At 36.4% G+C, this 13,179-nt stretch overlaps 1 protein-coding gene across 9 annotated transcripts in view; it reads right to left on the bottom strand.

The window, feature by feature from the left end:
• The window catches only part of ARHGAP10 (Rho GTPase activating protein 10), a 326,786-nt gene that overhangs the window by 103,306 nt on the left and 210,301 nt on the right, over positions 1-13,179 (bottom strand). For all 9 annotated transcript variants that reach the window (XR_013350990.1, XM_077846305.1, XM_077846304.1 and 6 more), the window contains 2 exons: positions 12,234-12,321; positions 3,573-3,631 (listed from right to left, as the gene is read on the bottom strand). Coding sequence is in view for 8 of the 9 variants with exons in the window: in XM_077846305.1 (XP_077702431.1) it covers positions 3,573-3,631; positions 12,234-12,321 (147 nt within the window). In the remaining variant the exon portion in view is untranslated. The remainder of the gene's footprint in view (positions 1-3,572; positions 3,632-12,233; positions 12,322-13,179) is intronic.

Genomic DNA, 13,179 nt, shown 5'->3' with positions numbered 1-13,179 from the left:
CTCAAATAAATAAAATGTCTTTAAAAATTAAATAAAAGCTCATTTTATTTTCTCACAAGATGGATGGTGTGAAGTAATAAGAAACATATATTGGTCTCTGCTTCTGGTTCTTGGCAGAGAGAACCTAAAAGCCTTTAGAGCCATAGGAGTACCAGAGAATCTTCTATTCTAATATTTAGTCTTTGATCCTAGATCCTGACACAAAGCTCCAACAACCTCCATAATTTTGTGAGTGGTCAGAGTGTCTGACACTGATCTCCTAAGTCCTTTGGAATTTCCTGGGTGATAATTTTTTGAACATCTTTTGTTCTAATGAGGTGATTTCTGGTGGACTCCTAAATGGGGCTGATCACCAGACAGACCAAGCCATAATTAGAAGTTCAGAATTTTCAGCCCCACCTCCCATTCTCTAGAGAGGGAGAGAGAATTCATAATCCATCATGCCTTCATAATGACACCTCCATAAAAATAGTAGAGTCCGGTGAACTTCAAAGAGGGTGAACACATCTACATGCCAAGGTGGTGGCACCCAACTCCACAGGGACAGAAGCTTCTATACTCAAGACACTTCTGGATCTCACCTAATGTATGTATCTCTCTATCTGGCTCTTCATCTGTATCCTCTATCACATCCTTCATCATAGAATAAGCTGGGAAATACAACTTTGTGTTTCCCTGAGTTCTGTGAGCCATTTATCATACCTAAGGTGGGAGTTGTGAAACTGATTTCTAGTGGGTTAGGCAGAAGTCCTGAAGACAACCTGGACCCCACAACTGGTGTCTGGAGTGAGGGCCATCTTGTAGGACTGAGCTTTTGCCCTGCGGGACCTGATGCTAACTTCATGCAGGTAGAATCAGAACTGAATTGAATTGTATGACACCTGGCTGGCGTCGCAGAATTGGTTAGTGTGGGGGAAAAACCCACACAGCTGGTGACCAAAGGTGTCAGAAATCAAGTATTGTGTGTGAGAGTAAAGGAGAAACAAAGGAATGGTTTTCCTAGACAGATGGACTCTACTTCCCTTCAGCAATTTTAGTTAACTCTCTCAGCTGAGAGGGTTTAAGTTAACTCTCTTAATTTTCAAAAAAAAATTATAATAATAATAATTTCCCAATGCATTTAACACTGAATAGTAAGTATTTTTTAAGAATTAAGAGCAAAAAATATTTGTCTTTTGTGGTATCAAAAAAATAAAATTCATATTTATATTAGGCAGTCCGGAAATTAACCCATGGGTTCTCAACAGAAGCCACTGGAGAAGAAACCAAGGAGAGAAAATAAAGGGACCCAGGAGTAACCTTCAGAACTCTCAGCAGGGGGAGCAAAAGAGACCATCTCAACAGCCCAGAACAGATGGAAACCTTCGCAACATGACCAAAAGGAATCAAAAATTCTTATCCATGCTCATATGAGAGGCAGTAACAAAGATTGGCGATGCTTGATAATTTTAGCAGGCAGTTCTGCTAACAGACATTTTCGCACAACAAGGCCATCTATGCCGCTGTTAATGGAAAATGATAGCCTGACCACAATTCCAATTTCCCAACAATATTGAAAAGGGAAGACTAATTTTGGCCACCTGACTTCTGTAACTGTTTTTATGCAATACTTGCAAGTACATGTGCAAGAGATTAGAGAATTTGCTTCTACACTCTTTCCTAAGAGAGGCACAGTGAGTACCGAGAGGGGTGCTCACAGAGATTCAAATAAAAAATTAAAGTCCACATTGGGAATACTGGATACACCAGCTTAACAGATGTACTTTTTCTCATTAAATAAGGTAACTACAGGTCCCGTTCTAACAGCAGCTCCACTTGGGTGCAAATACATGCCAATGATTACAGTAGCTATAGTATTTCTTTGGAACAGGCCTGTTATTCAAATCATTGTTGGAGACTCTATTACAACATCCCCAGAAAGTTGGGAGGCAAAACACAAAAGGCCCCAGTCTAGCAGGTGATGATACTGTTTATATTTACGCAATCTCTTCTACTACATTGCAAGGACAGCCACAACAAACTCTTTAAACTCACTTCCTACCACCACAGACTTCATTAATAAGTTCCTACCTCTTACAAAGACTTTATCTGGTAAAAAACATTGACGTTAGAATTTCAAACACAAGGACTTCCATTGTAAGGCGTGATAATCATAATGACACGAACTTGTGATCACTTAAAACCTCACTCCATAATCACTTTATCTTTCTCCAACTCTCAAATGATTCTAGATTAAAACTGGCATTCTTCTGCTTTTTCCAGTCTCTAAGGCGAACAACATGAAACAACTGTCCTCCAAAGAGAGTTCAATTTCTCTTTCCCTAGTTTGCCAAAAATGCCACAGGGAAGGAATCAAAACAACTAAGCCTTTGCTTGAGTTTTTGCCAAGAAAATTTTCCCCCACTTCCTTGATCACATAAACTCTCAAAAAAAAAAAAAAAAAATCCTCTTCCACACAAAAACAGGAGTGAGTAGAACCATATTTTTTGCCTTTTCCAAAAGCCTATTTTATAGGTACAGTCTAGTTGGGCCTACACATTGCTTTTCTCTGTAACACACTGGCTGCAGCAAAGACCTCACAAGAAGATAACATTTAAAGCAATGTTCGGGCAGCAGTACCATAGGACCCAAAGGGATTGCTCTAAATTTTTCAAGAGATTAAACTATGGAATACATCCAAGGGGGAAGAATTAAAAAAAAAAAAAAAAAAAGGAAATGAAAATACAATTATAGCTACTGTCAGTGCACCTGTGAAAACCAATCCCTCAGGTTTTAGCCAGTGGAGCTAGGGTTTTGAATTTTAAATAAAGATCCCTATAACCTGGCAAGTTACTTAACATGTCTCAACTTTCATATCCTTAACTATTAAATACCTCACACCCATGTATTTCAGAAGACTGATGATCAAACACCATGTGTCAAACACAGAAACTGAGGTGTATGAATAATAGAAAACAGACAGCTTCAAATGAGTAGGACTCACGAAAAATTTAATCACAAATTAAAATTCTACCAACTATAGGCCTTTTGTTTTTAGGCCTTTTTTATTTAATATTTTATCACATATAATTCACTATCAGATACTGTGTGGGCTTCTGGCATTATCTCAATATCATCCTTCTGCCTGTAATTTCCAACTAAATATCTATGTGAAGCCATTTCCAACCTGTTAATCTCTCCAAATCTGTGAATCGTCCCAACCTTCGGCAAGTTAAATACTTCTGTGTTCCCAAAGCATCTTGCTCATGCCATTATTATATGTTTTATGGGATAATGGGAGGTGTATGAGCCCCAATACTTTCTGAAAAATGGACTCCAGAGGGCAGAAATCCCTCACAGCTCCATGTACCCAGTAATCTACCAGTGACTAGCACACAGTAGGCAATAAAAAATGTGAATGAATGAATGTATTAATAGTCTCTAAAAGAGGAAAGAAATCAAACATCTTCTAAAGTGACTTCTATCTTTAACACAGATTACAAGAGCATTAAGTTAGATTTTTCAAGAGGAAATTTTAGTGTAAACACACTGTCAATGACCCAACTGTCTCTGTGCCTCTACATAATACTTACTGGCTGGAACAATGAAATCTCCATGTAACTCATAGGTCATAAGAGGTTCTGGAAGACTCCTGTATGAAAAGGACAGTTCAGAATTACCAAACACATCACTGCTCTTTGCGCTCAATTTTTATAAGAGATTATAAATATAATGTGCAATTCTAGGCTAATGTGTAAAACTTTCCCTAGGAAATCTTTTACATATCAAAAAGATCTATAAATCAAATGGATTACTTTACTATCTGTACCAGGCACTACCAAAGCTTAAGCAGCCACAAATCCCTATCAGATCTAATCACATATTTCATAATCTTGGAAAGTACCTTTACAAACATCTGATTTTATATATAAAACTTCCTTCTATACTAACTTATTTAAAGTCAAACATTCTATCTAACCAAATATAAGTATATAGTTTTGAAAATCATCTCTAGTATATTAATTGAAGATGCTACAAAAAAATTAAAAACTTTAAACAAATAACCTCTCTGCTTACATATCTCTACTATAGAAATATGATATCCATTTTTGGTTTATGCCTATGAAACATTAAAAGAGATATGAAATAAAATTGATAATAATGTAAAAAATATCCACATAATTTTAATCTTCTACCAAGCAGATTACACAAATGGTAGTGTATTTTATCCTGTGGTCAACAGAATACTACATTTCAGTCAATCTTTATACGTATCTTAAATTTTAAAAGACCAGATCTCCAATCTCTGTAAAAACACTTAAAGAACACTTAGACAAGTATCAATCTGCACAGTCTTTCTGGAGGGCAATCTGGCAAGATATTAAAAATTGTTAAGAGGTTTATATTGTGTAACCCAGAATTCCTCTTCAAATGCTTAAGAAAAAAAAAATCAAAGACACAAAAAAATTAAGGCATATATAAAAGCCAAGAAGAAATGTGGGGATAAAGGAGTTTATTTCCTATTCATAAAGAGGACAATTAATCAACAAGACATAATAATCCTAAATGTTAATGTATTTAATAATAACAGGAGTTTCAAAATACATGAAGCAAATATTGATGGAACTATAAGAAGAAACAGACAAATCCACAACCATGGCTGGAGATTTAAATACTTCTCTGTTGGAGTAACTGATGGAACAAGTAAACAAAAAAATCAGGATACAGAGGATCTGAATAAAGCTATCAACTAATTTTACCTAATTGATATGTCCCTCACCTAAATGACACTCCATCCAACAGGAATAGAAAACATATTCTTTCCCAGTGCATATGGAACATTTATCAAGATAAGCCATATTTTAGGCCATTGAACAAATCTCAATTTAAAAGGGTTTACTGTATACCAGCTATTTCTCTTATTACAATAAAAACTGAAGGGGGAATCTCTGGGTGGCTCAGCAGTTTAGTGCCTGCCTTCGGCCCAGGGCATGATCTTGGAGTCTTGGGATCAAGTCCCACATCAGGCTCCCTGCATGGAGCCTGCTTCTCCCTCTTCCTGTGTCTCTGCCTCTTTCTCTCCCTTTATTTCTCACGAATAAATAAATAAAATGTTTTAAAAGAAACTGAAGTAAAAATCAATAACAGAAAGATATCTGGAAAACCCCAAAGAAAGAGAAACTAGAAAGTATTTTGAACCAAATGAAAATGAAAACACAACAGACTTTAAGGGATGTTACTAGTAAAGTAGTATTCAGTGGTAAATTTGTATCATTCAACACCTATATAAAAAGACAGGCCTTAAACCAAAGACTTCACTTTCTATATTGAAGAGTCAGAGAAAAAAAGAATAAATTAAACCCCAAATAAGCAAGGGAACAGAAATAAAATCAACAAGATTCAAATTCAACAAGATAAATAAACAAATAATACATCATGCCCTAGCTGGGTTTATCACACAAATGTGGTACTGCCTTAATATTAAAACAAAATCAATGTAATTTGCCACACTAGAAAACTAAAATAGAAAAACTGTATAGTCCACTCAATAGACAATTTAGAGGAGAAAAGAGAGCTTTTCCTTTTTCCTACAAGTGGTACTCGAATAATTAGGCATTCATATTCCAAAGCAAACTTGGATCCTAATCTCATATCTTACATAAAAATGAATTCAAAACAGATCACAGATCTAAAAGTATAACCTAAAACCATAAAACTTCTAGAAGAAAATATAAAAGAAAACCTTTGTGACTTTGGGTTAGGCAAAGATTTTTGGTACATCACCAAAAGTACAGTTAAAAAAAAGAAAGAATGATAAACTGGGACTTCATCAAAATTGATGCTATTTAAAAGATACTAGTAAAAGAAGGAAAAGACAAGCCACAGACTGAATAAAACATTTGCAAAACATGTATCTGAGAAAGGATGTATCCAAAATACATTTTAAAATTATCAAAATATAATAAGGAAACAAATAGTTATTTTTTTTAATTGCATGAAAGACACAGACATTTCACCCAAGAAGACACACAGATAGCAAATATGCACATAAAAAGTTTAAGATTATCAGTATTTATGGAAGTGAAAATTAAAAGCACGAGATACCACTATACACCTGTCTGAATGGCTAAGATGAAGACAACTGACCATATCAAGAGTTCACAAAAACTCTTGCACATTTCTGGGGAGAATGTAAAAAAATATAACCACTCTGGGGAAAAAAAAAAAAACATTTCGTGGGCAGCCCTGGTGGTGCAGCGGTTTAGCGCTGCCTGCAGCCAAGGGCGTGATCCTGGAGACCCGGGATCGAGTCCCACGACAGGCTCTCTGTATGGTGCCTGCTTCTCCCTCTGCCTGTGTCTCTGCCTCTGTCTCTATGAATAAATAAGTAAAATCTTTAAAAAAAAAAAAAAACAGTTCATCAGTTTCCCAAAATGTTAAACATATATCCAATATACAATCTCGACAGACATTCCACTCTTAGGGCTTGACTCAAGAGAAATATGAGCTTGTTCACTCAAAGAATTTTTGGTAGCTTTATCTGTAATAGCCAGAAGCTACAAACAACCCAAATATCCATCAAGAGCTGAACAGATATTTTAAAAAATCTGTAGTGTACACCGAGGCTCCTTCCACAGTTTGGCTATCGTGGCCATTGCTGCTATAAACATCGGGGTGCAGGTGTCCCGGCGTTTCACTGGAGAAGGACAAACATTATATGTTCTCATTCATTTGGGGAATATAAATAATAGTGAAAGGGAATATAAGGGAAGGGGGAAGAAATGTGTGGGAAATATCAGAAAGGGAGACAGAACGTAAAGACTGCTAACTCTGGGAAACGAACTAGGGGTGTTGGAAGGGGAGGAGGGCGGGGGGTGGGAGTGAATGGGTGACGGGCACTGGGGGTTATTCTGTATGTTAGTAAATTGAACACCAATAAAAAATTAAAAAAAAAAATCTGTAGTGTAGAGGCACTTGGGTGACTGACTCAGTTAAGCATCCAACTCTTGATTTGGGCTCAGGTCATGATCTCAGAGTCGTGAGATCAAGCTCTACATCAGGCTCAGTGTTCAGTGGGGAGTCAGCTTGAGATTCTTTCCCTCTTTTCTTGTCCCCCCACCCCCCACTACATGTACTCTCTCTCTCACATAAATAAATCTTTAAAAAAAAAGTCTGTGGTGTATCCATACAATGGAACACTGGTTAGCAACAAGGAGTGAACTACTGTACATGCTACAAAACAAACGAGCCTCTAATTATGCTAAATGAAAGCACCCAGTTTTTTTTTAATTTTAAAAAAAATTTTCCTTCCATTTATATGAAATTATAAGAAACAAAAATCAATGTACAGGGACAGAAAGCAGACCAGTGGTTGCCTAGGAATAAGAGAGTGGGAAGAGAAGGGTAGGAGAGAGGGATTCCCAAGGGGCATGAGGACACTTTGGGGGGTAGTGGTTAGGTTCACTATCTTGATTACAGTAACTGCTTTACAGGTGTGTATGCACAAGTCAATCTTATCACAATGTACACTATAAAAATATGTTGTTTATTACAGGTCCATTTCACTTCAATAAAGCTGTTTAAAAAATAAAACAGATGGAAAAATATATTTACAGGTCATATTCTGTACATACAACTTAGGATACTACAGAACACACACACACAGACACAAAGACAACTGTAGACACATCAACTAAAACTTAAAGCCCTAGTGAAGAAAAGCTGTTCCTTATTTCCTCTCTCCCTCCCCTCCATCTCCTACGCTCTCATTTAAAGAAGAAAAATAAAATCAATTATACCACAGCCTAAATAAAAAGAAGTAAACTTTCGGGGTTTTTTGTTTCAAAATATGGATAAATGGAAAATGGCAAGGAAGGAAAATGAGGACTTAGCACAGAAGGAAAACTAAGCAGTACTGAAAAAAAGGTAGGGGGTAGGCGGGGGTGTGTGTGTGGAAGAGAACAACCTAGAAAAGCCATAGAGAGCATTTCTTTTCTAGTAAAAATGAATTTGCATCGAAATACCTTCTACAAGCTACTTCTACCATTGCCATATGTCGGCTACTCAATACAGCATAAATAATAAGTATTAAATATTGTTGATGATAGGGAAGCAGTAATAAACATGACAAGTTCCCCACACAAAATGTATTATACTGAGTCACTGTGACTCTTAACTTGCCATCCAACATGTTTCGAGCTACCTCTCTGTGCCACCCCTTGGGATCTGTCTATGAATATAAATCCTAATATTTATCTAAGCTAGCATTTTCCTCCTGAAAAGTTCCATTCCAATTTGCAGGCTTTAAAGTTTCCTCGAGGTAAAATCAGTTTACTAAAAACCTCAAAAATAGCTCATTTGCCCCCTCATGATGGGAAACCATCGTAATGAACACATCGCTGGAAATCAAAATTATGGTCTGAATCGATAGGCAATCAATCAGAGAGTTGGTATCCAGCCCTCTAAAACACTAAAGTAAAGAATCTTTGCCTCAAGTTAGTAGAAAAAAAAGGAAGAGGCCATACATGTATTTGATGCGCATCTTTTCTTTATCTTTCTCTTAATGTTTTAGGGATTTGGCTATTTCCCTTCTTACACCTCCAACCTCCCAACCAGTAAGATGGCTGGATTATTTGCAGTGAGAAGAATTCAAGAGCAACAGCTTTTTGGGTGAGAAAAACTATATTCAACTTTGTGCTATGGTACCCTAAGTGACAAAGCTAGGATTCCAACCCACACAGGCTTCCTCCAATCATGCTCTTGACCATCACACCATATTACTTCTTGTACTGAGAGAAATGCACATGCTCAGGCCATAACCAGATAGCCAAAATAAAAATTCAGTTTTCTCTCATTTGGTGCATCACCAGAAAAAGTATTACTTAAAACCCTAATTACTGAATTTTTGTTGCTAAAAATAACACAGCGGAGAGAACAGCAACCTAACTTTCAAAATCTCCCAAGGCATCTGCCATTTTATGATAATCACTTTATCACATTTAGGCAGACTGTGTATATTGTTAGGAGTGAAGTTATATAATAATAGCATCTCATAATGTTGTTCTGTAGGCAATGTTTGCTTAAAAGCAGAATTCAAAAGATAAAGCAACGTAATGAGAGAAAAAGGCAGAAAAAGCACACAAGACCAGTAGTGATAAGGAACTAGCTTCAAAAAGTATCAAGAACCAAAAAGAAATTTTATGTATGGTAGTCAATAAAAAGATCCTCTAAGTTTATTAAACTACTTACCCCATCAGGAAAAAAAGGACTATGTAGAACAGGGTGGGGAAAAAAACCGCGACTGTTACAAAAGAATTGGATTTTTGCCTTTAGTTTCCCACCTTGATCAATCCCTTTAATTGTACTAGCCATGAGTTTACCAAACAGTAAAATGGGTTTAAAGCTACCTCCTGGAGTGGCAGCACCCCTTGTTCATCAAGTTAATATATGCAAGTCATTATATTTTTTACATCTCTCTGCCATTCTTTCCTTCATCCACTATTACAGGATTTCCCAATCTCAACACTACTGACATTCCATTCATTTGGGGGCAATGGTAGGTTGCCTCCTGCACTGTAGGATGTTCAGCAGCCCATCACTGGCCTCCACTCATCACATACCAGTAGCACCTCCTTTCCAGCAACTGTGATAACCAACAATATTTCCAAATGTTGCCAAATATCACCTGGGGGATGCAAAATTTCCCTGTATCTGAGTGACATACAGTTCTAAATGTTAGAGATACTACAGTGAACAAGACATTTAAGATACCTATCTTCAGGAAGCTTAGATTCTAATCCCCAAGTGCGAGCTAAGGAGATTCATTTTGTCCATAATTCACTATTAGTCACTATTAGTGGCAGATAAGGAGATAGACATTAACATATAGCTTTAGCATTAATTTTATCCCCTTATCAACTAGGGACAACAATAATGCACTTCGTAGTTCAATAAAAAATGTAAACAATGGTTAAAATTGTTTGTTTAAATAAAATATTCAATACTTATTAAAATTATCTTGTTTAAATACTCAAAAATAGGTAATACACATCTAAACTCACTGATAAATTTTAATCTCATTAAAAAAGTGGGACAACCAGGGGCACTGGGGTGCTTCAGTTGGTTAGGCTTCTGACTCTGAAGTTCAGCTCAGGTCATGATCTCTGGGTTGAGGTTGAGTCCCATGTGGGGCTCACATTCAGCAAGGAATCTGTTTTAGATTCCCCTTCTCCCTCTGCCCCTCCCCCAACTTGCACACACTCTCTAAAATAAATCTTTAAAAACAAAGAAATGAAAAAGTGAGACTACCAGGTAACACAGGCCTCCTTACATAATACAGAGAGAATATAACACCACAACAATGTATTCTTCAAATAAATCAATTAAAAAAAAAAAAACCTAACCCTGAATATAATAAAGTCTACAGATTTAACTGCTAGTTTAAAGGAAATATGATGGCTAGAGAAACATGTTAAACGACACCATGACACAATCTGCCACATCTAAAACACAGAAATTTCTATGTAAGAATGACCCAGGTTGGAGCACATGGGTGGCACAGTTGGTTGAGTGTCCAACTCTTGGTTTTGGCTCTGGTCATGATCTCAGAGTCATGAGATCAAGCCAAAGCCCCTCACTGAGCTCCATGCTCAATGCAGAATCTGCTTAAAAGATTCTTTCTCCCTCTCCCTCTGCCTCCCTCCTCTCTCTCTCTCTCTCGCTCTCATAAATAAATAAATCTTTAAAAAATAAAAAATAAATAGAAATGACTCAGGTTCATAAACAAACAAATAAAAATGCCGAGGGAAAGGAAAGCTTTGCAGAGGCAGGGTACTGTGCAGATTAAAAGTGTCTTAAAACATATCAATCAAATGAAATGTGTTGACATTATTCAAACCCTGTAGGAATTTAAATAAATATGAAAAACCTTTTGAAAAAAAATCAGTAAAAAATAAAACATAGACTGAGTCCTGGATGATATTAATTTTGTTGGGTATGATAATTATATTCTTTTCATCTTTCTATATTGTCTTTTTTTAAAGTCCTTTTTGTAACATATGCTTAAATATTTATGGGTACAGCAATATGATGTTTTAGAAAATCTTTCAAATATTATCCAAGACAAGTAGCAGGTAGGGGGACTGAAGAAATAAGAAGAGTAGAATGTTGATGACTGTAGAAATAGGATAATGGGGCCAGAGGAGTCAGTATACTAAGCTCTCTGGTTTTACAGACTTGGAATTTTTCAAAGAGATGAACTGCTTAAAATATAAAATATATAATAGCAGTTCATTTTATGTGCTCATTCAAACCCAAATAATATATACCTGAAACACAATCCTATGTGTTGGTTAAAAAGAATCGATCCTGGGAAACAAATGCCATTTGTCTGCCATACAAAAATCAAAAGTCCTCCAGAGCACCACAGCATAAGAATTACAGTCATGATTTTTTTCCTTTTTTTTTTTTTCCTTTTTTCACTCTCTATTGTTCTTCATCTAGCCTCAAGCTTTTTATCATTAAACTCCTTTATTTTTTATAAAAAGGGTAATGACCCATAGAGATGCTGATCCCTATTCTAACTCTGGTCCTAAATATCTTCTATAATAAATGCAAAACTTAAGTTTATCTTAAAATATCAAGTAAACTTCTTTTCAAATAGCTTTGTATTTATGTGTTATCATCATAAGCTGCTAGGTTCAATGGTTTAAATTTAAACTAAAAAAAAAATCTTCATTTTAGCCCAAAACATAAACAAGATTCAATGAAGTCAACAAATAGCCTTCTTCCTCATTGCTTCATAACACTTAATTCCTAAAACTCACATCAACAATAGACATCTATTTCAAAAACCAAGTCTATTCCTTGCAATTTACCAAACAAATCACATTTAACTACTACTTGCCACACTTTTGAAGACTCAGATCCCTCATAAACGTCCGCCTTTTGGGGGCGTCTGGGTAGCTCAGTAATTGAGGGTCTGCCATCGGCTCAGGTCATGATCCCAGGGTCCTAGGATCGAGTGCCCCATCAGGGTCCCCACAGGGAGCTTGCTTCTCCCCCTGCCTATGTCTCTGCCTCTCTCTGTGTGTCTCTCATGAATAAATAAATATCTTTAAAAAACATAAAATAAGTAAAAAGTCCCCTTTTTCATAAGGTTTAACTCAATGATTGAGATCTCTGGGCAGAGTTGGTGTTCACTTCTTAGATGCCCAAGAGCCCATGCTTCCTTCCTATCACTGAGAGGAGCTTACCTCAAGTACTGTTTCAGGGCACTTGTTATTGTCTTCACTTCCCAATCTATGGAATTCTCCAGGTCCACCTCATTGCATGTTTTTACATCTAGTGAGCAAGCAAGCAAGAAAACAGTGATTAAAACCCAGAACACTCAACGTCCCTCTTGACTGGCTCACAAAGCTTCCATTTTTAAATGGCCAAACCACAAATAATTAATTCTGGGATTTCTTATAAAAACATACACCGTTTCTTCTAGTATAAGCTGTTTTCTATTATTAGACATGCCTAAGCAACTTCAGAAGATCTGTAGTAGAGATCAAAGGAAGAGGATAAGATGGGGCTGGGAGGAGGGAAGCTCTGGACATAATAGAGCATTTCAATATTCACAACTCAGAGCACATACAGCCATGATGACTATAATGCTGATACTTATTACTATTATTAAAGACACTACTCAGGAGCTATGGCCTGGAGCATATGGCATTTGCAGTGCCTACATATTTTGCCATGTCTCAGGTGGCATTACTGTCATCACATTGCATTATGACAAGGGAAATAGTCAACACTGTTAATGGCAAAATGGCAACAAGTCAGTAGGAAGAAAGGACGATAAATGTTTCCACACTTCCAAGATCTCTACTCAACATATTATATTTCTGAAGATTAATGCATTATCAACCAAAATATAATATGGTGATATATACATTTAAATTCAACTTTCACATCAACATCACAATTTATACACTCATCTAATAAATATTTATTGGAAGCCTCTGTGCAACACTTCTGACATTCTTTCTAAATAAAACTAGTTTTCTTTGTCCTGGAAGTATTACTGATGTGTTTCTTCCAAATGTCCTTTCAGATAGCTAATAAGCTTTACAGAAAAATACATATGGGGTGCCTGGGTGGCTCAGTCAGTTGAGTGCCCAACTCTTGATGTTGGCTCAGGTCATGATCTCA

Source organism: Canis aureus, chromosome 13 (genome assembly GCF_053574225.1).
Source record: "Canis aureus isolate CA01 chromosome 13, VMU_Caureus_v.1.0, whole genome shotgun sequence".
NCBI classification, from domain to species: Eukaryota; Metazoa; Chordata; class Mammalia; order Carnivora; family Canidae; genus Canis; species Canis aureus.
The sequence above is the reverse complement of the archived record's forward strand: the minus strand, read 5'-3'. Positions and strand labels throughout refer to the sequence as shown.